Consider the following 24,559-nt stretch of genomic DNA (forward strand, 5'->3'; position numbering starts at 1 on the left):
GATGGATTATACCAAACTCAAAAATTTCTTCACAGTAAAGAAAATAAAATAATCATCAGAATGAAGAGACAATCTATAAAATGGAAGACTATATTTGCAAATTATACCTCCAACAAAAAGTCAACATCTGGACTATATAATGGATTCTAAAATCCCAATAGTAAAAAAAAAAGAAAAAAATCCAATTTAAAAATAGGCAATATGGCTGTGTGTGGTGGCATAGGCCTTAATCCCAGCACTGAGAAGGCAGAGATTTTAAAAAAGGGAATGTAAGTTCAAGACCAGCCTGGCCTAAACAGTGAGATCTAGGACAGCCAGGACTACACAGTGAGACACCTGTCTCAGAAGAAAAAAGGAAACAAAAACAACTCCCAGTGATGAAAGAGAAAAAAGTCTGAGTGTTAGGGAGAATATACATTTGTTCATCTGGTAAAATAAGACTCGATCATGAGTAAGGCACATGAAAAAGGGAACAAAACTCAGTATCACCACATCATATTATATACTAACAAAACATCACAATACTAAAAAAGAAAGCCTACAGATTAAAAAAATAGTTTAAACACAAAAGAAGGATAAGGGTCCAGCTTAAGACCCATGCCACAAAATGGAGCCCACTCCAACACTGCCTGGAGGGCCAGGATCCAGAGGCTGGGTAGACCAGAGACCCAGGATAGATCTAAACATAACCAGCCCCCTCTCCCCCCGCAAAAAAAAAAAGGTCAATGAATCAATCCCTAATGATAGTCTGCCATATTTGTAGACAGGAGCCTAGCATAATTATCATCAGAGAAGCTTCATCCAGCAACTGATGGAAACAGATACAGAGACTCACAGACAAACATTAGGCAAAACCTGGGGAATCCTGCAGAAGGAGAGGAAGGATTGTAGGAGCCACAAGGGGTCAAGGACACCACAAGAAAACACACAGAATGAACTAACCTGGGCTCACAGGGGCTCAGGGAGCCTGCATGGGTCAGATCTAGGCCTTCTGCACATATGCTACTGTTCTGTACCTTGGTCTTCTTGTGGGGCTCCCAGTGGGAGAGCGAGTACCTATGATTCTTTTGCCTGCTTTTGGAACCCTCTTCCTCCTCCTTGCTTCATTCAGTCTTAATATGAGGGGAGGTGCCTATTCGTATTGTAACTTGATGTACCACACGTTTGGCTGATCTCCATGGAGGACTGCCTGAGTGAATCCCAGATGGAAGGTGGGGGAGAAGGACTGAGAGGGGAGGAGGGAGCAGAAACTACAGCCAGCATGTAATACAGAAGAAAATAATTTTTTAAAAAATTTATTATTTTTTTGAATATAAGGATAAAGAAAAATTATTATTCATTTTATTTGTTCCATATTATGAGCCCTGTCATGTGCATGCTAAGCAAGCATACTACTTCTAAGCTACACTGTTATCCCTTTGAAACTGTTTTGAAATGATATTCCATCATGAAAGTTAAAACTGCTGACATAAAATATTTTTATGTAAATTTTAAAAATATTTTTAAATATATGAAATCTTTTAAAAATGTATTTATTTATGTATATAAATGCTCTATCTGAATGTATACTTCATGCCAGAAGAGGGCATCTAATTCTTTTACAGATGGTTGTGATCCATCATGTGGTTGCTGAGAATCGGACTCAGAACCTCTGGAAAAGCAGCCAGTGCTCTTACGCACTGAGCCATCTCTCTAGCCCTACAAAATTTAAAAAGAGTGAAAGAATAAAAAATTCTGTCTATATATGTTTAATTTATCAGAATGAGATACATATTGACAATGGACAACTTTCTTCAAAAGAAACAGGTAAAAAATCAGACTTGGTGGCACATGCCTTAATTCCAACTACTAAAGGAAGCTGATACCGAAGGACTCCAAGTTCAAAGCCATCCTGACCCTGACTCAAAATAAGAAAACAAGGACTAGAGATGGAGCTCACTGAGAAAGCACTTATCTGGCCCGTGCATGTGGTTTGTCCTTAAAAAAACAAAAACAAAAAAAAACAACTTGCCAGAAGCATTGTTAAAATCAGGATCTCATGATCTCATGGGAGGATGCCAAAGGAAAGGCCCTTACCTTGCTGGCAATGTTACTGCAAAATAAAACAAGCCTAAGAAGGTGGGCAGACATACAGCAAGTGAGCTGTGTGTTTACTCAGTGTTGCTCTCAAGCCAGGCACTCTGGCACCATCCTGGATGCACCAAAAGGGAAGGAAGATGACCAGCAACAGAGGAGGACAAAAGTTCAAGTCTTGAGGAGATTTCAGAAAACTCAAAGAATAAGTCAATCCACAGTCCTCAGATTAGGATAATTAAAAAACAAAACTAATGGCCCCTAAATACAGAAACAGTTTAAAAAGGCTCTATGAAAAGTCACATGAACATTTAGGTGAGCACAACCTATCATACAAGCCTGGGAGAGGAAAAAAAAGGGTCAATTCCAGGGACAAAGGGAAACTTTCGAAGTAACAGAAAATGCTGATGTAGAATTGTTAGGAAGCAGAACTCTAGAAAGAGAAAAGAGAGACAAAGCCCATAACCAGAGAGACTAGAAGCAAACACACAACCACAGGGACAATGACAGAGTGTGGGTGGCACGCTGCAGTAGCCTGTCATGACAAGAACTATGTTTCCAGAACAACAGGAACAGGCCTATCAAAAGCGCTGACAGTTTGCTTAGAGTAGTGGCACAAGCCTTTAATCCCAGCACTCAGGAGGGAGAGGCAAGTGGATCTCTGTGAGTTCAAGGCCAGCCTGGTCTACATAGTGAGAGGACAGCCAGAGCTATACAGTGAGACCCAGTTTCAAAAAGCTAACCAAACAATAACAACAACACAGTGCTAATAGCTTTCTTTTTTCATTAATTGCTTTGCTGCAAAAGAGAAAAGGCAGAACTGCTGATCTGCTTTGCTCTTCCACTAACAGTAGAACCAAAAAAAGGTGCTGACAGTTTGCTGGGAGTAGTGGCACAAGCTTTTAATCCAGAACCAAAATACAAATGAAAAACAACATAAGAATCATTTCCGTAGATTCAGACCTTCTGGCCCAGAGTTACATTACATCCCAACATGCTGACTTCAGAATTAGGCAATAATCTCTACAAAGGAGCAGGGAAAGAGAAGTACCTTGAAGCCTTGAGAAGGATTAACCCCACACTGACGTAGAGAAGAGGAGGAAATTCAAACTACAGATTGCAAAGCTTTCCGTCAGTCTGAAATTTAGTAGGCAGCAGCTATGATCCCTTAAGACACCAAATCTTTCCTACAGGAAATGGCATGAGTTAGTAAGAAAACCCACACTAGACTCATGCTCTGGGATTTGTTTTTGACAAGATTACTAAATCAACACAATTCAAAGAATGCTGTGGATGGTATTCCATCAGAGTCAATGTGTACCAGGAAGTCAGTGCAGCTGTTTCTCTGCAGATGGAAATACACCATACAACCCAGCTGACAACTGGATCAAGTAAAAGAAACTACACAGACTTAAGGTGGAGAAGATACAGTGAAGAAAATAAAGAGAGAAAAGGCAAAGAGCCAGGTGTGATGATACAACCCGGCAACCCTAGCACAGCACTCAGCAGGGAGGATGAGAGTCACAAGTTCAGGGAACTTCTGGCTTAAGACAGGTCTAGTGCCATGGCTGACACAAGGGGGGGAAAGGGAGAAGGAGAGACAAGGACCACCAAGCCTTCCATATGACACAGATACCATATTTAGAGTCTACACAGCACCTAAGGAAAGACATGTAGAAACCAGAGAGAGATAGAGGATATGTCAAACAAAAGAAAATTGGTCAGGACCATATGAGGTGGCTCACACTAGTAACCCAGTACTCAGAAGACAGGCAAGAGGACTACCAAAGCTCAAGGCCACTTGGGCTATCCTAATACCTTGTCTCAAAAGAAAGGAGGACAGTGGGGCTGCAGTTCTTCTTCTTTCTTCCTTCTTTCCTTTTTTTTTTTTTAAGATTTATTTTATTATGTATACAGCATTCTGCCTGCATGTATGTCTGCAGGCCAGAAGAGGGCACCAGATCTCATTATAGGTGGTTATGAGCCATCATGTGGTTGCTGGGAATTGAACTCAGGACCTCTGGAAGAACAGCCAGTGCTCTTAACCTCTGAGCCATCTCTCCAGCTCCTGAGGCTGTATTTCCGTCTCCTGAAAGATCACTGTATGAATGAGCAAAGTACATAACAGTGTATTTCTTAGGAGTCACACTGCAACCACTAAACAGAAATTCCTAGAGAGCAACGCTCCACACAGGCAAGTATCCTAAGACAAAGTTGCCTATCCCGTAATGTTTCTCATACCATCCCTGGATGCCAAAGGCCAAAGGGAAGAAAGTCCCTTCCAACCATAAAAGCTCTGACCCTGAAGACATGAGGACCAGAGCTATTTAGCAATCTACTATTTAGACATCTGAAAGTAGCAAATTCCTTTTGAGGTATAACAGATGTAGCCTGTGTCGTGTTCCTGAATGCTAGCAAAATAAAAACACAGGGTTCCAGTCAGTCTAGACTTCAAGTCCAGCCCTGCTATACACCTGGCTATGGAACCTCTGGCAAGTTTCTCACTCTCTCAGCACTTTGATTTTCTCATTACTAAAATCCCTCAGGGGATTGCTAAAGGACAAATTAGTCACATAGCAGAGCAACTGTAACTCAGTAAGCATTTAACAAGTGTTATTACTGTTGATATTAATAAGAAAAACCAGTTGACACTTGGTGTAGCTGTGGATATGAAGATATGTATTTCAATTCCCCTCTCTAAGAGGCTGGTCTGCTCAGGCGACTACTTAGAAAAATGCCAGATAACTAACATCTACTGGGTACCTACTATGTGCCAAGCACAAATCTAAAAGCTGCAACGTTTTGTCAGACTCCTGACAATTCTGTCTAATTTTGTCCAAGTTTACAGAGCTACAAAAAGAATCTGAATCCAGACAAGTGGGCTTCAGAACCTTTGCTCAAAACCACTGGTTCCCAATCCTGTCCAATCGTGACTCCACATTAAATTACCCAGGAGATACAAAACCAATAGTTACCTCTAAGGCTTATCCAATCTCACTCACCCACAAATCTCTTAAGTTCATCTGGATGAGTAGCAGTGTTCCCTGGGTTCAGGAACATCAGTTAAACCATCTTGCCTAAGGCTTGTTTTCAGGTTGCACTATAAAATGAACAATATTCCCTAACTGATGTCCAGGGAACTTGCTCCCTTCTAAATGAAATATCTGCATAGCTGAGTATGGTGGCAAACACCAATAAACTCAGAACTTGGGAGTCAGAGGCAGGAGGAACAGAGTCCATGGCTAGCCTGGGATACATGAGATTCTACTTAAAACAAAAACTTGGCAGAAATGTAAGATTCTGACTGCTTTTTTATAAGCAAGATAAATATTGTTGAGTAAAATTTAACACACACACACACCCCAAATCCTACTAAGGTAGGTATTGTATTTCCATTTTGTAGACAAGAAATATGAGACTTTAAAAAGAAAGTTTGTGATGCTAAAGGCACCAAGAGAAGAGACAGTTTTGAGTAGAAAATTGGGGATGCTCCATGGAGCACAAATGAGCGCAGAGAAAGCCATGGACTATGGCTGGGACTGGTGGTGTAATAAAATGTGGAGCTTTCAAAGCTCAGCTGTGAGAGAAGAACCCAAGGTCTTCCTAGGCCTAGATTGTGCTAGCACATGACTGTGTGTGTGTGCGCGCACACACACACACACACACACACACACACACACACACACCAACAGATCAAAGGTGTTCAAAGTAAGGCTGCTGATATGGCTTAGAGGGTAAAGGCACTTGCACCTAAGTCTGACCACTGGATTTTGATTCCTAAGATCCACAAAATATGAACGAACCAGCTCCCTAAAGTTATCCTCAGACCTCCACACACAGGCTGTGGTATGTACAAAGACACACAATAAAAGAATGGTTTTTTTTTTTTTTAAAGTAAAGTTTAAGTCTTTAAAGTTAAACAGATATAGGTTAAAATCCTGATTCTTTCATTAGCTCTAAACAACTCATTAAACTTCTAAAACCTGCTTCTTCCTTTGTAAAATAATTATAAAAAAACATAATCCTCAAAGGCTTGCTGTGAAAAACAAATACATGTGCTTAACCCAGTGCCATAAGAAAACACGTTCCCAACAAACAGTAGCCATTTTCCCTCATCCAGCAGGTTTATGAGCTTCCACTTCATCAACCAAGCATGACTAAAGAGACACACACAGCACCATAGAGTTTCAACATGCAGTGAGAAGACTGCCTCCTGAGCACTCCTTTATAAACACCAATATTTATAAATACAACAGAGAGAGGCCTTTTATATTCATGGATTTAGATAAGAAGGCAATGAGAAGGATGTAGGCTCACTCAATTGAAGGCTCTCTTTTTAAAAAATTGCTTTGCTCGTGAGTGTCATGGCGCATCTCTGGAATCTTAGAACTTGGGCGGTAGAAGCAGGAAGACCATGATCATCTTCAGTTTGAAGTCAGTCTGGGCTACATGAGACACTGCCTCAAGCGAGCAAACAGAAAATTAATAATTGGGCTAGGGTTGTGGTGACTTGAGTTGGTTAACATGAGTGAATCTCAGAGTTACACTTAGCACCACAAATAAACAAAAAACTTACCACTATCAAGTGCCTTGCTGTGAGTTCTAGGGAGAAAAATACCTTAATAAAACAGGCTGTAATTGGGTTAAGCATCTTTGAGAATAACTACTGGGAGGCCTGCAAGGACCACATTACCAGCGAAAATCCCAGCTGCTCCGAAAGTGTTCCAAGTACCCTAAAAGAAAGCTTCACAGTGAGACACTGCCACTATCCTTAAAGGCAAAGAAAAGCTAACTAACATCACTACGATGAAAACAGATGATGAGGAGATTGAGGCAAGGATGTACATCCCAACTCTGACACAAGCCTCTCTGACAATGTTTTCTGTTCCACTGTTCTACCTCTGACAGAAATATCAGACAGCATCTCACCTTTACACAGGTGATGTCAGAATCCCTTCCTCTTGGGTATTTGGATGACGACTGGACATACAGGACAAAGCCAGAAATATGAAATGACGGCAGAGAAAGTCACTCTTGAAACAGAATGAGAAAATTTCCCCAAACACACTGTACCTTTCTTCATCATGTCTCTGTCCAAGGCTACGTTTCTCTGGGCAAGATTTACTTCTGCTCGAAAGTGGAAGCGCTTGGCTCGCTGTTCTTTCTTTTCAATTGCTTCCTAGAAAGTACAAAAAGAGGCAAAGAGGTAAAGGGAGGACGAGGAAAGTTAAATCACAAACATGCGGCAACCTTCAACTAAATCAGAATCAATAAAAAACCTTGAATGTGTTTTGCAGAGAACTGGACATACACAGCATATAATAACCCCACTGAAATAATTCCCATTCTATCATAGCCTATGACTGCATCCAGAACATTGTAAGAAGTCAAGAAATCAGTGAACACTTGTTTATAAAGTTTTCTGATATTTCATGTATCACCAGCAATCACACCAAGAAGTTAAAACAAATAACCTAACCTTCTCAATTTTCCTAGTACAGAAATGGAGATACAAAAACTAAGAAGGTTTGCAGGAACTAGCTCCTCTAGCTCAGGGCAGATCTGATCCAGTGCTATTTCTAGGACCCCACAACTACCATTATCACTTTACATTGTCTGTGGGCATGGTAATCACACCAATTATGCTCTTCCACATTATGTATGCCTGAATGGTCCACTCCCTAAAGGCCACACCCCCATTTAAAAATAACACTAGAGCAAAAATAGTCTCCTCTTCCAGCCTTATGTGCATGGAATTGCCCGTTTTCATTCGTAAGTGGCAAAGAGCATTAACACTGCTGAAAAAACATTCGACTTTGTAAATCTCTTCCAAAAGTGAAAATAAATTCAGGTCCAACTATGATTTTCTGATGGCTCTCAAGAGCCCATCAGTAACTGCATAATAACTGAAGGTCTGACTAAAACCAGCTTGTGGGTGTGAGGAAGCAGCAATGCTTCTGTTATTTCCTAACAGTTTTGCTCATTTTTTTCACTGAAGTCTTCCTAGCACAAACAACAATCTACTTTCTTCAGCTTGTCTGTGTGTGCTTAATGTGTAGGTAGGAACATGTGTGTGCATGTGAGGGTGGGGGAGCAGGTCTTCCTCAGTGCTGTGATTACAGATGCAAACACACTTCTGTGCATTTTGGGTTTTTTTTGTTTTAACATGGGCGCTAGGGATCTGAACTCAGTTCTTATGCTTACACAGCAAGCACTTTACTGACTGAGCCAGTGAATCTCCTAGCCAAATCCTTTTCCTGGGTACCTGTTTCACATTTTACAAAACAACATCAAGTTGAAAGCAGTCTACTTCCTAATGACACTGAGAACATTTCACTTTGTACTATTTTCTCCACTAGAAGATGCTCAGCTCTTTCTTTTGGCCTTTAAGTATCTGACACAATTGAGAGGGAGAAAATATAAAAAGCCAAGTATAACATACTTCTATTCTTGTTTTTAAAGATCCAATATATAAATATATACTATTGCTTACATTTTAAATTGGGCCTGGAGAGATGGCTTAGCAGTTAAAAGCACTAGGGGCTCTTACAGAGGATCAGGTTTCAGTTTCCAGCACCCACATGGTATAGTTCACAATTGTCTGTAACTCCAGTTCCAGAGGATCTGATGCCCTCTTCTAACCTCCATAGGCACCAGGCATGCATACAGTGCACATAATACATGTAGGCAAAATACTGATATACATAGAAAATAAAAAATATAATTGAAATTCAAAATTCTGTTTCAAACTGAATAGCATACATTTAAATCAGGAAGGAAGAAAAGGTCTGAACTGAATTAAAGCAATGTACTAACAATTTACCACATGGAAAATAAGAGGCTTCACTCCGAGGTACGATAATGAAGGTGGTACAATGGTAATAGCAATCACTTAGCAAAAGACAATATTGTCAGATGCTGGGAATAATTCAGTTGGCATGGCCCTCATGCAGACAACTAGAAAACTCTATTTTTCTAAGTTGGAAACCAGTGTTTCCACAGATACACATTAAGGGCTTATTTACATGTTGGGTGCTTTTAACATTTTTATAGAAAGTGGAAACAAAACACATTTTTTAAAGAGTGCAAATGTCATCCAAGTAAGCATTCCTGAGGCCAAGGACATGGCATGACTGTGGCTGTGCTCGCCATGTAAGCCTGACAACCTGAATGTGGATTCCCAGAACCATGTAATAGCCAGACACCGTGGCACATGTCTGTAAGAGTGTAGAACAGGAGATGGGAGGCAGAGATGAAGAGAATACCTCAAACACAAGGTAGGAGGGGAATGGAGAGAGAGTTCAGCAGTTAAAACCACTGGCTGTTCTTACAGAGAGCCAGTATGGTTCCCAATACCCACAGGGCAGCTCACAGCTATCTGAAACTCCAGTCCTAAGGGACCTGAAGCTCTCCTGAGCTCCTCACACTAGTTCTGAATGTGGTACATTCACATAAATGCAGGCAAATCACTCATACAGAAACTTAAAAATAACATCAACACTACTACTACTACTACTACAAAAAAAGAAGCCAGATGCAGTAGCATATGCCTTTGATCCTAGCACCTGAAGTGCAGAGGCAGGCGGACCTCTGTGGGTTTGAGATCAGCCTGGACTACATTGAGTTCCAGGACAGCCAAGGCTATGCAGAGAGACCTTGTCTCAAACAAAACACAACAAACAGCCAGGCAGTGGTGGCACATGCCTTTGATCCCAGCACTTGGGAGGCAGAGGCAGGTGGATTTCTGAGTTCGAGGCCAGCCTGGTCTACAGAGTGAGTTCCAGGACAGCCAGGGCTACACAGAGAAACTCTGTCTCAAAAAACAAAAAACAAAACAAAAACAAAAAACAAAACAAAAACCACAACAAACAAACAAACAAAAATGAGAGGTGAGACCCAACACCTAAGGTTGTTCTCTGACTTCACACGTGTTTTGTTTGTTTTGTTTGTTTGTTCACACGTGTGTGTGTTACAGCATGCATACATTTTCACACAAAACACATACACTCAACACACATAATAAATAAATGTTAAATAATAAATATTAAAATAAGCATTCCCAGTGCAAATTCTTTCTTGAAAATGGTTAAGCACAGGGAACTAAATACAGTGATTATCTTTCCATGGATACAAGCACACACGAATGCTGCTGGAACGTCTTCAGGATAGATAAGGACATCCTTGAGTAGATAGATGTAGATATTTGACATGAGACATATATATATATCATATGATATACATGTATATTATATATAGATCATATATAGATGAATATATATCAGCAACAAAAGAAAAAAATGAGGCAAAATATTTACAATTGTGTAACTGGTAAAGCCCAACCTCATGAATTCCATCTGTTTTATCACACTGAATAATCAGTCTGTCTCACCTTGGAGGTGACGTCGATTCCAGTGATGAAGCTGCCAGCCTTGTTCTCGTACCTTCTGCTTGTCTCCTAACAGAAGAGGAAAGATGAAAAATTCTGACAGAAAAATCCACCATAAAAGGCACCCTTCTCCATTCTAACAACCCTTGTTAGTAGGAAGTCTATCTCTGAGGCTCCACAGAGGCAAGTAACCATTCTAATAAGAAGTCTTTTCCAGACCCCAGGCAATTCTGTCAACTTGGAGTATCTACATAAATGAAAATCTAAAGTCTTTTTTGAAAAATGTCAAAAATGAGACAGTCACTTAGCTTCCCAAACCGGATAGGACAAAGTTTCCGAGAAAGGCCACTAGGTGGAGCAAATGCCTCTGTGAAAATGCTTGAAGTCCTAGATCTCTGGGAAAAATACAGCCTAATACAATGAAAAAAGGAAGGGAGATGACTCGAACGAAGACTCAAGTCTCAGGTCTGCAGCCAAAACCCTGGACACCGCATTCAACCTCTAGGCTCTGCTTTCCTCTACAATATCTGTCTTTCTGACTTCTGCTCTCCTGTGCTTAAGATAACCCAACTTTCTTCAACAATTTTGTTTCTATCTCTGAGACTTTTGTGTTTGCTGTCCTCCCTGCTAGGAATTGTTCCCTTCCAACTGACATGGTCATTTAGGGTTAAAGTTGAATCTAACTATCTCGGGGGACTCCCCTGTGCATCCCAACACATACCAACTGCTTCACACCCTTCCTGGTCACTGTACTTTCTATCCTATTAACAGGGCGTGTTTTCTTTGTAGCACTTAACACAAAAGGAAATTATTTACTTGTGTCCCCTACTAGGGCAAACACCAAGAGGGAGTTTGCTCTTAAGCACCTAGGATTACACCAGCACACATAGAGGTGTGTGATATATACATGTTAAACTGATTGAACGGATAACACCTAAGTCACGACCACACTATAATATAGATGTTGTTACGAAAGATACTGTCATTTGTCACCACTAACTACCTTAGCCTTCACTCATAACTTCAAATGTAAAACCAAGACCTGCTATCTCGGGGGCAGGGGAGTTCATGTTGTGTGTGAAAATCGGGCTATCCAGACCCCAGACCCCTTTAACTGGCATGTGAATATCAAACCACAAGCAAAACACTCCTCATACCCACTATGGTGAAAGAAAGATTAAGTATCGCTGTGTGTCAGGAGTTGGGACCATCGAGTAGCTGCAGGGAAGGTGCGCAGGGACATGAGGACCCTCATTCACAATACCAACACACGCGTGTCTGCTGTTTGACAGGTCTAGCCCGCCCAAGCGAAGAGGTCTTGTTTAAGTGACACTAACTCCGCCGGGATAAGACCCAACAGGAGACCTGGATGCCAGCGGCACCTAACACTTCCTTTCAGGGCTCATCCAGGTTCTGTTCCCGCCCGCGGCTCCCTTTTATCTCCAGCCAAACACAGTTGATTCGTTCCGGGCCATGGGCCCGCACCGAGGGGCGGCGAGAGGGGTGTCCCCAACTCTCTCCGAGATCCCCCGCCTCCTCCAGCGCTCTCTGCGCCCATTTCCGGGCGCCCTGGCGTCCTTTCTCTCTGGCGCTCTCCGGGTCATGCGCGGCACCCGCCTTTCGGCGCTCGCGCCCCTCTCCCGCGTTCCCGGACTTGCGCCAGCGCCGCTGTCCGCCGCCTCCCCGCCTCGCAAGGGACACTCGCTCGGCGACCTCCTCAGCCCCCGCCCCTCTCGCCCGTACCGGGAGCAGTTCCTTTAGGGAGCGCCGCACCGGCACGATTTCCAGCTCGCCTTCTTCCACCTCCATGGGCTCCGGCTCGCCACGCTCCAAACCGGACTCCACCTCGGGTGACGGAAGCCCCAAAGCCGGCCCAGCGGGGGCCTCCGCCTTCACAGACACTCGCAGGCCGCGAACGGCCGCCATAGCTGCCAGCCGGCCGCACCACAGAAAGCCCGCCCCTCACTCCCGCCGCCTAGAGCGCCGTCGCTGAATACCACAGAGGAGCACTGCTGTCACCTAGAGCGTCGTCCGTGTCTACCAGAAAGCCCTCCTTATCTCTGGCGCCCCCTTGGTGGCCTAGGAACCTGGGGCCGGCTTGGGGCGGGATCTCGTGGGGGAGGGGGCGGGACGAAACAGGGATGGAAGTGGGGCGTCGTTTGAGGTTCCAAAATACCTACGCTTGGAGGACTACTTCTAAGAACTGCTGAGCAGTTACTGTGTGCCGAATGCTTCCAAGGCTTGAACCCTTACAACTCTATGAATAGGATTTCATTACTTTCATTTCACATAGGAGAGAACTGAGGCACGGTTCTCTCAAGGTAGGTTATTTACCTGGATCTGAGCCTAGGCAATCGTGCTTCAGAGCCAGAATGAACTATAATCTATCATCTCAGCAATCTGAGCGTTTACAAAATTATTTCCGTAGTAAACTTTGTCTCTGTCAAGTCTTCCAGTAATTGAACCATTTTATGTAGTCAAAAATTTGAACTAGGGCTCAGTGTAGGGTTAATAATTCTATAATCCCAGCAGTCAGGAGGCAGAGGCAGGCGCATCTCTGAGTTTCAGGCCATCCAGGGATCCAAGGTGAAACCCTGCCTAAATTTAAACTGGAAAGGGGTGGTACACGATTGTATTCCCAGCAGGAGGATTAGAAGCTCAAGTTATCCTCCTATTACACCAGGGGCAATTGCTAGCTTGAGACCAGCCTAAACTACAGAAGATCCTACCTTAAAAGGGGAGGAGGTGCTCCAAGATCGCAGTGACCTACCCAAAGGGCAGAACCAGAGTTTAGACCGTGTTCTCAGTTCTGGGAGCTCTACGTACATCAAAAGACTCACAAACGTGATTTCTTGCAAATGTTTCTAGTAAGAGTCTGGCTTGTTCACACGTTCAGAAGGCACTTGTCTGTCATGAGTCCTGATTTTGTGTCTCCTCCTGTGTCATATTTAGCTAGCCCTTTCTAGACCTATCTCCCAATCTGAACCATGAATAGATGAGACCATATCATATATCTGAGCCCCTAAAAATCTAAAACAGAAAAAATACACAAATCAGATACACTGGGTTACCTTGGGAACATAGAACAATGGCACACACCTCCACAGAAGACTGTGAGGACCAAATGAGCTAATTCCGTGTGGTTATATGATCCAACAGAAGTGGTGCAGTACATCAAACTTTTCTTAAAACGGGCCGGCACCATGGGACAAACAAGATGGAATTCCTTAGAATGGTGCCATCAATTGAATGCAGCACAAATGTAAGTACGAAATTGGGTTACAAGAATGGAATGTATTTTCTTTTCTCCTGTTCCCCTTCCTTTCCTTTTTATTTCCCTTTTTCTTTTGCTGTATTAACAATGGAACCCAGAGACTTGAGCATGCTAACAAAACCCTTTACCAGTGAGCTTTACCCCAGCCGTCTTGTTTTGAGACAGAATCTTGCTGTGTAGCACCGGCTGGCCTGCTACTCTCTTTGTAGCAGAGAATGACCTTACACTCCTAATCCTCCTACTTCTACCTCCTGAGTGATAGGATTACAGGCATGTACCACCGTGCCTAGCTCCCTACTGTGTATTTTATAGAAATGTTTGTGTTTGGGATGGCCAGCTGTCATGAACCCCACCATTACGCTATCTCTCTAGGTCTGTGGAGTGGGAGGTGGGAGAAACAGAAGCAGTTAATTACTTAGCCACACAGGCCTCTTTCCCTCCTAAAGAGACTTGCAGCTTGAGGATTCAGTTCAGAGGGATTTGAAATTGCAGTGTAAAGAGGCCTTGGGACAGCCACAGCGGGGGAGGGGGAGGGGGGCGGTTTTCAAGCAGTCAACACTAAGCTCCATGGCTGCTACCAGACAGCCTTTCTCTTTACTTGGTCACCCAACTCACTTCTTCTGCTTCCCTGTCCACAGTGCAGCCCGATGAGGTGAAACCACAGAGAATTTAGGAGGTGGTAAGGAATACTTTTCAAAGATTTACAGTAAGTGGGGCTGGAGAGATGGCTCACCTGGAATTTTAATTCCTGCAATGCAAGGACATGATTCTAAATTCTCAGCACTTGTGTAAAAGCCTGACAAAGTGAAGGGCATTTAAACCCAAAGTACCAGAGGGCAGTGACAGGCAGATTCCTGGACCCACTCGCCAGCCATCCTTAGCCGAATCTGGTAGTCCAGGTTCACTGAGAGAACCTGTCTCAAAAACTAAAGTGAAGATAGATCAGCGGTTACAAGTACACAATGCTCCTCCAGAGGACCCAAGTGTCTCAAATAACAGTAAAGAGGAGGGGGCCGGAGAGACTGCTCAGTGCTTAAGAGTCCAGATGCTCTTGCAAAGGACCCAAGTTCAGTTCTCAGCATCCACATCAGGCAGCTCACATCCGCCTACACGCCATGAGATCTTACGCCCTCTCCTGGCCACTGACTGAACTGTACTTACATAATCAAGGAAGATACACAACATCCACCTCCACATGCCCACATGGGCATACGCCATACTTACATATAAGCACACGCACATACAGTCAGAGCTGAGCATGGTTGCTTACACCTGTAATTTTGGTACTCAGGAGGCTGAAGTGGGATGATCTCCAGGATCTCAGGGCTCTCCTGAGCTATAGAACACTTCCCCTTCCCCCAAAAAAAGGTAAAAAAAAATCCTTAAAGTTAAATATATATATATTAGTTAAATATATATGTATATGTATATATATATATAATTTTCAAATATAAAATTAAAACATGGGCTGTGTGTCTGCCTACTTTAACTGAATTCTTACCCAGCACCCACAAAGTCCTGGCACATTCCCCAGCACAGAATAAACTAGGCATGAAAGCACACAGCTATAATCCCAGCACTCAGAAGGTAGAAGCAGGAGAATCAGAGCAAGTTCAAGGTCAGCTTGGAACACAGGAGAGCCCAGCCCCTCCCCGTGTCAAATCTTACTGTTCATTAAAACTTCCTGTGGCAGAGAAAAGTTACATTCTGTATCATTCCAACCTCGTGACCTTCTAGTAACTAGTCGGTTGTGGAGAGGAGCAGGGAGGTGTGAACAGATGAACACTGGATGTCTAGGGGAGTGAAGACCCAAGCTTTGACCTGTTCTCATCTCAGCTGGAGAAATGTCTGTGGCCACCAGATACAGTTGATTACACGAGTGTGAGGAGAAGGGTGTTAGGGAGGGACGCCCTAACATTTAAACCTGGAATTCAGTAGCACTGATCCCCCAGAGGCCTAGTCCAGCCATTTGCTGTACTGACCATGTCTTCAGTAGACACCCAGCACTCTGGTTCCCCAAAGGGGATGCTGTCTATTTACATTTGAGAAGGATAAGGCTGTTTGAGTGTGCTCTCTTGTGTATAGTAAAGGTCACCCTGTAAACTGAGATATGTATCCCCTGGGAAATCTGGAACCCTTAGTAGCTCCCATCCCCACTCCTTCCTCCTCCACCACCCCCAACCCGGAGCCACCATGTAGACTGAGAGATTGAGGAAACAAGAGACCTAGAAACAGTCCTGTAGGATTCAAAGCCTGTAGACATCTTCTCGTAGGCACCAAGGTTACCCAAGGCATGTTCAGCTGCCTCCCAAACCTTCAACCAGACCCACTGTTGCTGGGGCTCAGTTCTCCTGTGTGGCATAGTAGTTTCTATCTCTGTGTTCCCCACATGCCTTTGCATGTGTAGGGCTCACAATCTCCTGGGAGCTTATGTGGAAATGCCTGGATGGGGGGTTAGTGAGCAAGAGATGTAGATTCTAACCTGACACTTTTCTAAGGCACTTTCCTCTGGGCCTCAGTTGTCCTACCAATGTGCATGCTGAAAGGACTAGACTCATGAGAAAATCACATGGAGCACCTGTGATTCTCTCCAACGTTCTCAAGACTCAACCATGTTGATTGAGAGTATAATGTACTTTGACAGACAGAGGTGGGAGTATGGGGAGGGCAGTACCCTGGAAGCATCTGTGGCCTTGAAGACATGATGGGGAGAGAAGTGAATGGGTGGATGGGTAGAACCTGAGCCAGCAGGGCACCCAGAGAGGACAGCAGCAGGCCCTGTATACTAGAGTGGGATTCTTGCTAGGCAGCTAGTGGGGATACAGGCTGGAGACCAGCAAGATGAGAGTTAGGGGCTGAAACCCAGGGGCTGTGAGGATGGGATGGGAATGGGAACAAAACCCACTTATTTGTCTGGCATTTGACAAGCTCATCTGGCTACTGTCTCCCCTCTGGAAAGGCCTGGTACTGCCCCTCACAGGAACATAAGGTAACCAAGAAGTAGCCGGGAACACTGATGGTCTGACTGATGGTCTGCACTCCCCAGGGAGAAAAACTGATCACCAACAGACAGCCTCCAGCTTGGTCATCTTCTTGGTCTGTAGCACTCATCAGTTTCCAGCTTCATCCAGCTATAAGACCACAGCTGGGCAAGCAGCAGCCATATAGGGCCTGCTGGGCAGTAGCCCCCAGGTTTCCCCAGAAGGCACTTATTTTCTGGATTATGTAAGACAAACCAGGCTCTTGTAACAAGGACTTAATTTACTGTCACAAAAACTCTATGAAAGGGGCTGGTGAGATGGCTCAGTGGTTAAGAGCACTGACTGCTCTTCCAGAGGTCATGAGTTCAAGTCCCAGCAACCACATGGTGGCTCACAACCATCTGTAATGATATCTGATACCCTGTTGTGGAGTGTCTGAAGACAGCTACAGTGTACTTACATATAATAAATAAATTAAAAAAAAAAATAAAGTGTTAAAAAAAAAAAAAAAAAAAAAAAAAACTCTATGAAAGTGCTGATACTATTTGTACTATACCAATGAAGAAATCGAGGTTCCTGAAATGACCTGCCAACGGTGTCAGTTATTAGGTAGGTAGCCAAACTTGTGTTCAAACTCAAGGCTGTCTGACCTCAAGGATGACATCTGGTATCGCCACCCTGGAGGAGACCATGACTATAGTGCTGGCTAAGAAGCCAAGGGGAAAGACCCTGGGCATGCCAGCTCCTCCACTTAGCCTTCCTGAACTCTATGGTTCTCAAGCACCCAATTCCCCAAGGCTGCATAGGAGACAGGAGTCCTTAGCCTCATGAGCCCACTTTCCACCTCCTTCCTTCTATCTCTCCTCTCCTCACCTCTCACTACCCTACCATGCTGTTCAGGTGCCTACAGTGCCTCAGAACCCTCCAGAAAATTGAGCCAAGTCCACTGTGACAAGAAAGAAACATGTCTGGATGCAGAAGACATACAAAGATTTTTTTAACTCAACAAAGGGCTTTTTATTGTTTTTAATTCACTTCCTAAGAAGTTAATTTTTATAAACACTCTTATGGAGTTTGTTCACTTGTGCTACATTCAAAACCAAAGCCAACCAAAGCTCTCAGAAACAGGTGACACCCAACTCCGAGCTTCTCCCATGCGGGTTCCATCCACAAAGCTCCCTGATGCCTTGCTGCTTATTGGTTGGCATTTAACTTGCCTCCATTCACTCTATAAAAGTATTCTTAGAGATAGGATTACATGATTTGTTCTCAAGCCCTGGGTTACACTGGCTGCCTTAGTGCAGAGGAGTTGGGTTGAAATGGGAGCCCTTTGACAATGGGCTACCTGCTGCTCCTAGGCATAAGTTGACGTAGAAACTATATTACAGATGCATGTGCCAGTATGAGACATGCAAGTGTGCTGTATACAGATGGGCACGCACACGCATGTGCACATGAAGGACCAATGTACACCCATGGGCACAGAGATACAGTGGGAACCAGCCTCCCACCCAGCCTCTCTCCTTTCTAGTCTAGCCCTCCAGCATTCTAAAACCAGGTGGGCAGCCAGGATCTCTTACTACGGGAGGCTTTCAGAGAGGGCTACCTGAGTCCTGCTCATCTCCCTTTGGGGACCAATCCCTATGAGTGTTATCAGTAAACATTAGGATAGCCAGGCGACCACAGAATCCAGAGAGCTGATATCTTCTGGAAGGGCAGTATCCACGCGTGTCCCAACTGTGCAGCTCTGACCTGTGCGGGCTGACTGTCTGATGTCCTGTACTGAAGCAACTGACAGGAGGGCCAGCTGCCTGACAGGGAGTGCATCTTGTACGGTCGCTCCCTCATCTGGCTGGGCCTCCCACCTGGACAGTTTATCATAGGTGTGTGGTGAGTAAGCCAGCATCGGCTCCGAGCCTAGATCCCAGTTACTTCCACATTTGCAGGGCCACAGTTCTGGGAGTCGGTGGCCCTTCTTGTCACTCCTGGTGTTCTGTAACCTTCATTCTGGAGATCCATGAGAGGAAGGGAGGTTGGCAGGCTAAGTGCACTGCTCCAGGCTCAGGCCTATGCTCTGAGCTGGATTCACTTCAGCCCTTTCTCTGGTGAATGCTAAGTGTAAAACACAGTCCATGACTTTCAGGTCCACGTGACTGCCAAACAGTGTCCCAGGAACTACCTGAAGCCTGAGGAAGATGCTCCCCACAACAGCTGCTCCCACCCAAGCCCTCGGGTAAAAGACGATGAGAGAGGAATCTGGATTCTCCAAGATCAGTCTGCTCCCGGGAACGCGTCATTAGCTGTAGCTTCCACGCTAGAGATCTGAGTACAGCAGCACTCAGCACCTTCCACACAGAGGTGAGGCAATCACCCCTGCATGTGTGCAGCAGCTGGGCAGGCCACCGATCCCTACAGGAGTTCTCTGAGATACAGCCCACCAGCTCTCCACCTGCCATTTTCGTCTCTTGCCTTCTGCCCTGGGCCTCACCAGCCAGTCAGATAGGGTTTCTAATTTTCCCCACAAGATGGATCAGAACAGAAAGAACCAACCGGGACCCCCGAGCCCCAAATGACACACATTCCAATCCTGTCCCTGGATGTGCCTGTGCGCAGGTCATGCAGCACAATGGGTGAGGGGGGCCAGGAGAGGGGCCGCAGTCCCCAGCCCCCTGCCTGCAGGGGCGACTATTGCATGAGGGCGGTGGGCCTCTGGAGGTGCGGAATGAGCATGCTGCCGATGGCCCTGGACACATGCAGGGACTCAGGATGCAGCCTCATCTTCCTGGACTCCGGGAAGCTCTGGGCTTTTACTCCCTTCTCCACATCCTTCTTTCCTGTTAGGAAACACCAGGGGCAGAGGGATCCCAGGAGTCAGAATGTCTGCAGGGGATTTTCACATACACTCACATATGGTTGACTCTCCTATAGCCTTTCACATCCCAACTCCACACTAGCCCCCCTGGGATCTGCCCCATCATGGCAGTCCTTCTTGCTACTTCCCCTGGCCCTACCCTCAACTCACAACCCTTCTGTGGCTACCCACTGCCCTGGGATGGAATCTAAACCTCTCAGAAATCTCTCACCATCTCACCCAGATGACTTTCTAGTATTCCAGGAGTACTGGCCAGGTCAAAGGTCTTTCCTGTTGACTTTGACTGGCCCCAGTGGGTTACAGGCTTTCATTCTGCATTTTCTTTCATTCTGTGTGCCCTGTGTTTGCTCACAGGGCAGAGTTACCATCAGTCTTGGAATTCTACGATTCAACAGATCCCTGAATCTGATCACCCACCCCACTTCCAACCTTTGTTTTAAAAATATCCAATCAAAGGATCAATCTCACTGAACTGGATTAACAATATCATAAAATTAAAAAATGGAGTCTACCAAGGACCCCAAGGTTAAACTGTACTTTATCCTTGTTTTTGATGTTCAGTTCTAGGGAACAAACTGTAACCGTTCTTAACAATTGGCTACTTCATGGTACCACCAGGGGGCACCAGGACACAAGCACTGAACTGGAGCAGTCCCATTTACTGCACAATTGTGATGTCAGACTCTTGTCTGTACATAATCATCAACAAACTCCTTTTCACTCTCCACTCTGTCTTAGTTGGTTTGTCAAATTCTGTATGATCCCTTCCACCAGGAGCAACTCCAGCATCAGGGCCCTGATACCAATTACCTCAAAGATGAATCAGGAAATGCATAGCTATCTCCCAGGTCTACCTCACTGTGTGGCCACTCCTTGTAAGGACATGCCTGCACAATATCCATGATCACCTCCCTGGGAAAGTGTCTTTACTACAAGGCAAGCCAAATGTACAGTCCTTCTCCCTGAGCTCCCTCATAACCAGAGAGGTACCCAACTTCGCTAGGACCATGATGTTCTGGTTCACAATGCCTCACAATTCTCTCTGAAGGTCTGTACACAAACTCTAACTGGAAGGTGAATTTTACCGCAGCAGAAAAAGTGGAAGCCAGAATCAATGTTCAGAGAACTGCTTTTCTAATCTCTCCCAAAGTGGTGAACCCATACACGTGGTCCAAAGTAGGGACCCCTTAGCAAACAAGGGTTCCTCTCCTCTAGCCTTGTCAGCTAGCTAGTCCACATGGACTCACTGGATGAACAAAGTGCTGGTTATGGAAAACATGAGCCACTCAAGAAGGCATCAAATGCCCAGCCTGGGGCTAGGGAAAGTGGTCAGAAGGCCCCATTGCTCCATGGACACCAGCCTTCGATAAAGAGCAGTCCCGAATCTGTCTGTAGATTTTGACTGCCAAGGGCTGAGGGAAGCACAGATTAGAACCAGAGAGTTGGGCTGGACCCCGTAGTACAGCATGACCACAGTAGATCTGTCCCAGTGAGGGCCGAGTTAAGTCTTCATCTCTTACAGTGTGTGCATGTAGGGCATTAGGCCTAGACAAATGGGGCCCTGCTCTGAAACGTGGATATGTCCCTAAGCTCTAGGGACAGCTCCACACTAATACAAGCTGGGGATATGTCTCAGTGCCACCGCTCAGCCCAGGCCCAGGGAGCAGCCCACAGGCCTCAGCCCACTGTACTTACATCAGTAAGTTTCCTGGTGCAGACATGGATCTTTCTTCCCTGCGTGCTTGGGGCTCGAATGGGTTTCCAAAGGAACGTTTTCTCAGCATAGACTTGACCAGGATCTGGGGAGGATAAGTCAATATGGGGACTAGGCCTGGCCAGCCAGTCCCAGCCTAGGCAAGCAGGTAGGTTCATGGGGCAGGGTGTGGTCTAACTGACAGGTGGGGGACTTGACTCAAGTCTCCAGGCCTTTCACTGTCATGCCTAGACACCAGTGTGGTGCCTCAGGAAGAGCAGAAGTTCACAGAATGTAGGCAAGGAAGGAACTGCTTCTTCCTGCCACACCCCTTCCCAAACCTCAGGTCTCTCCATCAGGCTGAATAAGGTGACCTTATTCCAAAGACTCCAATGGAGCAAGGGCTTTCATGGCCCCCTGTACTGTGACTGACTGACCTGATGCCCAACTATTCCTTCAAAGGCCAAGAGCACAGCAAGTCCCAAGCAGTAGCCACACCCTTCTAAGATGAGAGTTCCCATCCCCCACCCTCTTACCACAGTGGTCCAGCTGGGGATGAGCTTGACTGAGTTCTTCACCTCTTCCTCAGTCACCTCCACCACACTGCAGTGTTCCTCCTCTGAAGGGAGGGGTTCCTCTCCATGTTTAGTCACCCAAGGGTGTAACTGTAGAACCCAGAAGATAGAGAAGGGTCAGGGTCATCAACAATGGTCATAACCCAGGGAAGAGTCAAACAGACATCAACCAGCTAAGGTCCCCAAGCATCCCTAGCATTGACCTTGAAGGTGTTCTCAACCCAGAAATGCCAAACCCAACACATGTGTCCCAGGATAGGTCTATCCAGAAGGGGACACAGAGCTTGGCCCTGGACAAGGCCTCTTGTCTCCCACCTTGATATCTGACACCCCAATTCTTGTTTCAGGATTCTTGTCTAGCATCTTCAGGATCAGGTCTTTGAGTTCCTCACTGACCTCTGGCCTAGGCAGAGAAAAGGAAAAGGACCAGGATGCCACCATGAGTGAGGGTCATTTTCTCCCTCCCTCAAGACCAAGAATAATCCCAACCACATTCCTCAGAAGAAAGGACAGGAGGCCATCCATCTGCTCTGGCCCCTCCCGGGGATCAGTTTCCCCTTTCTAACTCTGAGGGCTGAGATGGGACCCTCACAGGGCAAATGCTCTGCTAAAGTTCAGATACCCTCCCCAGGAGGCAGGGGAGCCTCCATGATCCCCTCCATGGACAACTTACTCCTCAGGGAACACCACGGCCTCATTCTTGATCTTCCTGTGCAGGGCCAGGATGTACTCATCAATGAATGGGCACTGTGAGAAGAAGAGACAGACAGGATGTAGGCCTTGATCCACACTGTAGGGGCCCAGGGGTGGGAGGCAGTTTATGCCCCACCTCTATCCCAGCAGATGAGAAAGGCCCCATCTAACTTGTTCAGGGCACACAGCAAGGGCTCAGCAAATGTAACTGAGCAGATGAGTCACTGGAGAACTATGCTGGCTGCACCTGCCACCAGCAATAAAACTGCCTGCAGCAAAGCCTTGATCTCCCGGGGCCTGATGTTTGGGGACATGTTCACTGAGATACCGCCTGCCCTCTTAAGTGTGGTCACCAAGCACCTGTGGGCAGGGATCTTGATCATGTCAGGGTTAGAGGTCAGCAAGACCCAACGATGTGAAGAAATGATTGCGTGGATGAAAGAATGAATGGCATCAAGAAAGGACAGGGCTCACCCTGGAGGAGAAGAGGCAATGCCACTGTCACCTCCTCTTGGATACTTCCTGTCCCAGGACAACAAATCCATCCCTCCTAGAGGGGAGAAAGAGAAACAAAAGGCCTCTCTTTCCTCAGGCTTCTTGGCCCAGGTGGGGCTTCTCAAAAGCCGTTTTGTCTAAGGACACAAAAAAGTTCCTGCATCTGTCACCCACTCCTGACTCCTTGGATCCAGTCACAGAGTTTCGCAGGCCCCTCAGGACTCACCTTCCCATAGACAAAGCAATACAGCGTGACTCCAGTGGCCCATACATCCAAGGCCTAGAAAGAAACAAGCCTGCATCAGTAAATATGATCACCTTCATCCCCACATCACCTCACCCATCTTTACCAGGCTGTGGAAGAGCCTTGCAGGGCCACTCCTTCCCCAGGCAGGCACCAATCAGCAAACACTCCCTGAGGCTTGATCTGTGCTGGGCCCTGCGCTAAGCACAGGGGAGATGCCAAGGATGATGAGAACAGAGCTGTAACATTCCTGGGATTGTGGGCTTTCTAGGGACAGGCCCAGAACAGATAGTTTCTAACTCAGCAGGTTCCAAGCCTCATTCCATCCATGGGGTCATTTGCTGCCTCCATGACACAGATGTACTTCCAAAATAGCAATATGTATTGAACTCTTGCTCAATAAGTAGCTTTAGGTTCAAGAGAGCCTCACTCCAGTTACTTTGCAGCTGCTTCCAATGCCAGAGGCAACCCCTTCCCTTCCTCATCCCTATGCCCTCTGACAACTCCTCTCAGGGCCGGGTGGGGCTCTCCATAGGATCCTCATGTGTGCAACCCCTGACACAATCATCATCATCATCACCATCATCCATCCATCCTTCCAGGGAACACAAGACAAGTGTAAACTGGTGTGTCCTGAGACATCAGTCTGCTTTCAAATCATTAAGGTCAGAATGACAGAGAGGCCAAGAAGCTGGAGGGCCAGGGAACACAGGATAATGTGTTTGTAAACCAACACTTGGGATGTAGCTACTAGAGAATCACTAGTTCAGGGTCATTCTCAGCTACACAGCCAGTTCTAGAGCAGCATGAAGTATGTGACACCCTGTCCCCACCCCTCACCCCAGAAAAAGGGTGGAGGGAGAAACACCTCCAGTTCAGAGAACTCTAAGGAAATATGACAAGTGACCCTGATGGATCTCCAGGATTAAAAAAGAAAGAAAGGGAAGGGAAAGGAAGGGAAGGGAAGGGGAGGGGAGGGGAGGGGAGAGAGGGGGAGGGGAGGGGGGAGGGGAGGGGAAGGGGAAGGGGAGAGGAAGGGAAGGGAGAAAGAAGGGAAGGGAGAAAGAAGAAGGGAAGGGAGAAAGAAGAAGGGAAGAGAGAAAGAAGAAGAAGGGAAGGGAGAAAGAAGAAGAAGGGAAGGGAGAAAGAAGAAGAAGGGAAGGGGAAAGAAGAAGAAGGGAAGGGGGAAAGAAGAAGAAGGGAAGGGGGAAAGAAGAAAAAGGGAAGGGGAAAGAAGAAGGGAAGGGGGAAAGAAGAAGAAGGGAAGGGGGAA

General features: G+C 45.7%; 2 protein-coding genes and 2 long non-coding RNA genes across 4 annotated transcripts in view; 2 read left to right on the forward strand and 2 right to left on the reverse strand.

The window, feature by feature from the left end:
* Nucleotides 1-12,401, reverse strand: part of Ncbp3 (nuclear cap binding subunit 3) — a 30,099-nt gene extending 17,698 nt beyond the window's left edge. The window contains exons 1-3 of the mRNA XM_028787231.1: nt 12,203-12,401; nt 10,463-10,528; nt 7,147-7,252 (exon numbers count right to left, since the gene is read on the reverse strand). Coding sequence (XP_028643064.1) covers nt 7,147-7,252; nt 10,463-10,528; nt 12,203-12,385 — 355 coding nt within the window. The 5' untranslated portion in view covers nt 12,386-12,401. The remainder of the gene's footprint in view (nt 1-7,146; nt 7,253-10,462; nt 10,529-12,202) is intronic.
* A 269-nt stretch (nt 12,402-12,670) lies between these two features.
* Nucleotides 12,671-18,935, forward strand: LOC114638679. Its single transcript, XR_003713906.1, has 3 exons — nt 12,671-12,780; nt 13,619-13,721; nt 18,858-18,935. It is a non-coding gene; the product is annotated as an uncharacterized LOC114638679 (long non-coding RNA).
* Nucleotides 18,936-19,004: 69 nt separating this feature from the next.
* Nucleotides 19,005-20,122, forward strand: LOC114638680. Its single transcript, XR_003713907.1, has 2 exons — nt 19,005-19,072; nt 19,941-20,122. It is a non-coding gene; the product is annotated as an uncharacterized LOC114638680 (long non-coding RNA).
* The window catches only part of Camkk1 (calcium/calmodulin dependent protein kinase kinase 1), a 22,851-nt gene continuing 17,591 nt past the window's right edge, over nt 19,300-24,559 (reverse strand). The window contains exons 11-16 of the mRNA XM_028787232.1: nt 23,269-23,322; nt 22,528-22,601; nt 22,170-22,257; nt 21,816-21,944; nt 21,282-21,385; nt 19,300-19,548 (exon numbers count right to left, since the gene is read on the reverse strand). Coding sequence (XP_028643065.1) covers nt 19,476-19,548; nt 21,282-21,385; nt 21,816-21,944; nt 22,170-22,257; nt 22,528-22,601; nt 23,269-23,322 — 522 coding nt within the window. The 3' untranslated portion in view covers nt 19,300-19,475. The remainder of the gene's footprint in view (nt 19,549-21,281; nt 21,386-21,815; nt 21,945-22,169; nt 22,258-22,527; nt 22,602-23,268; nt 23,323-24,559) is intronic.

The sequence above is a fragment of the Grammomys surdaster genome, unplaced genomic scaffold (assembly GCF_004785775.1).
Source record: "Grammomys surdaster isolate TR1022 unplaced genomic scaffold, NIH_TR_1.0 125621, whole genome shotgun sequence".
NCBI classification, from domain to species: domain Eukaryota; kingdom Metazoa; phylum Chordata; class Mammalia; order Rodentia; family Muridae; genus Grammomys; species Grammomys surdaster.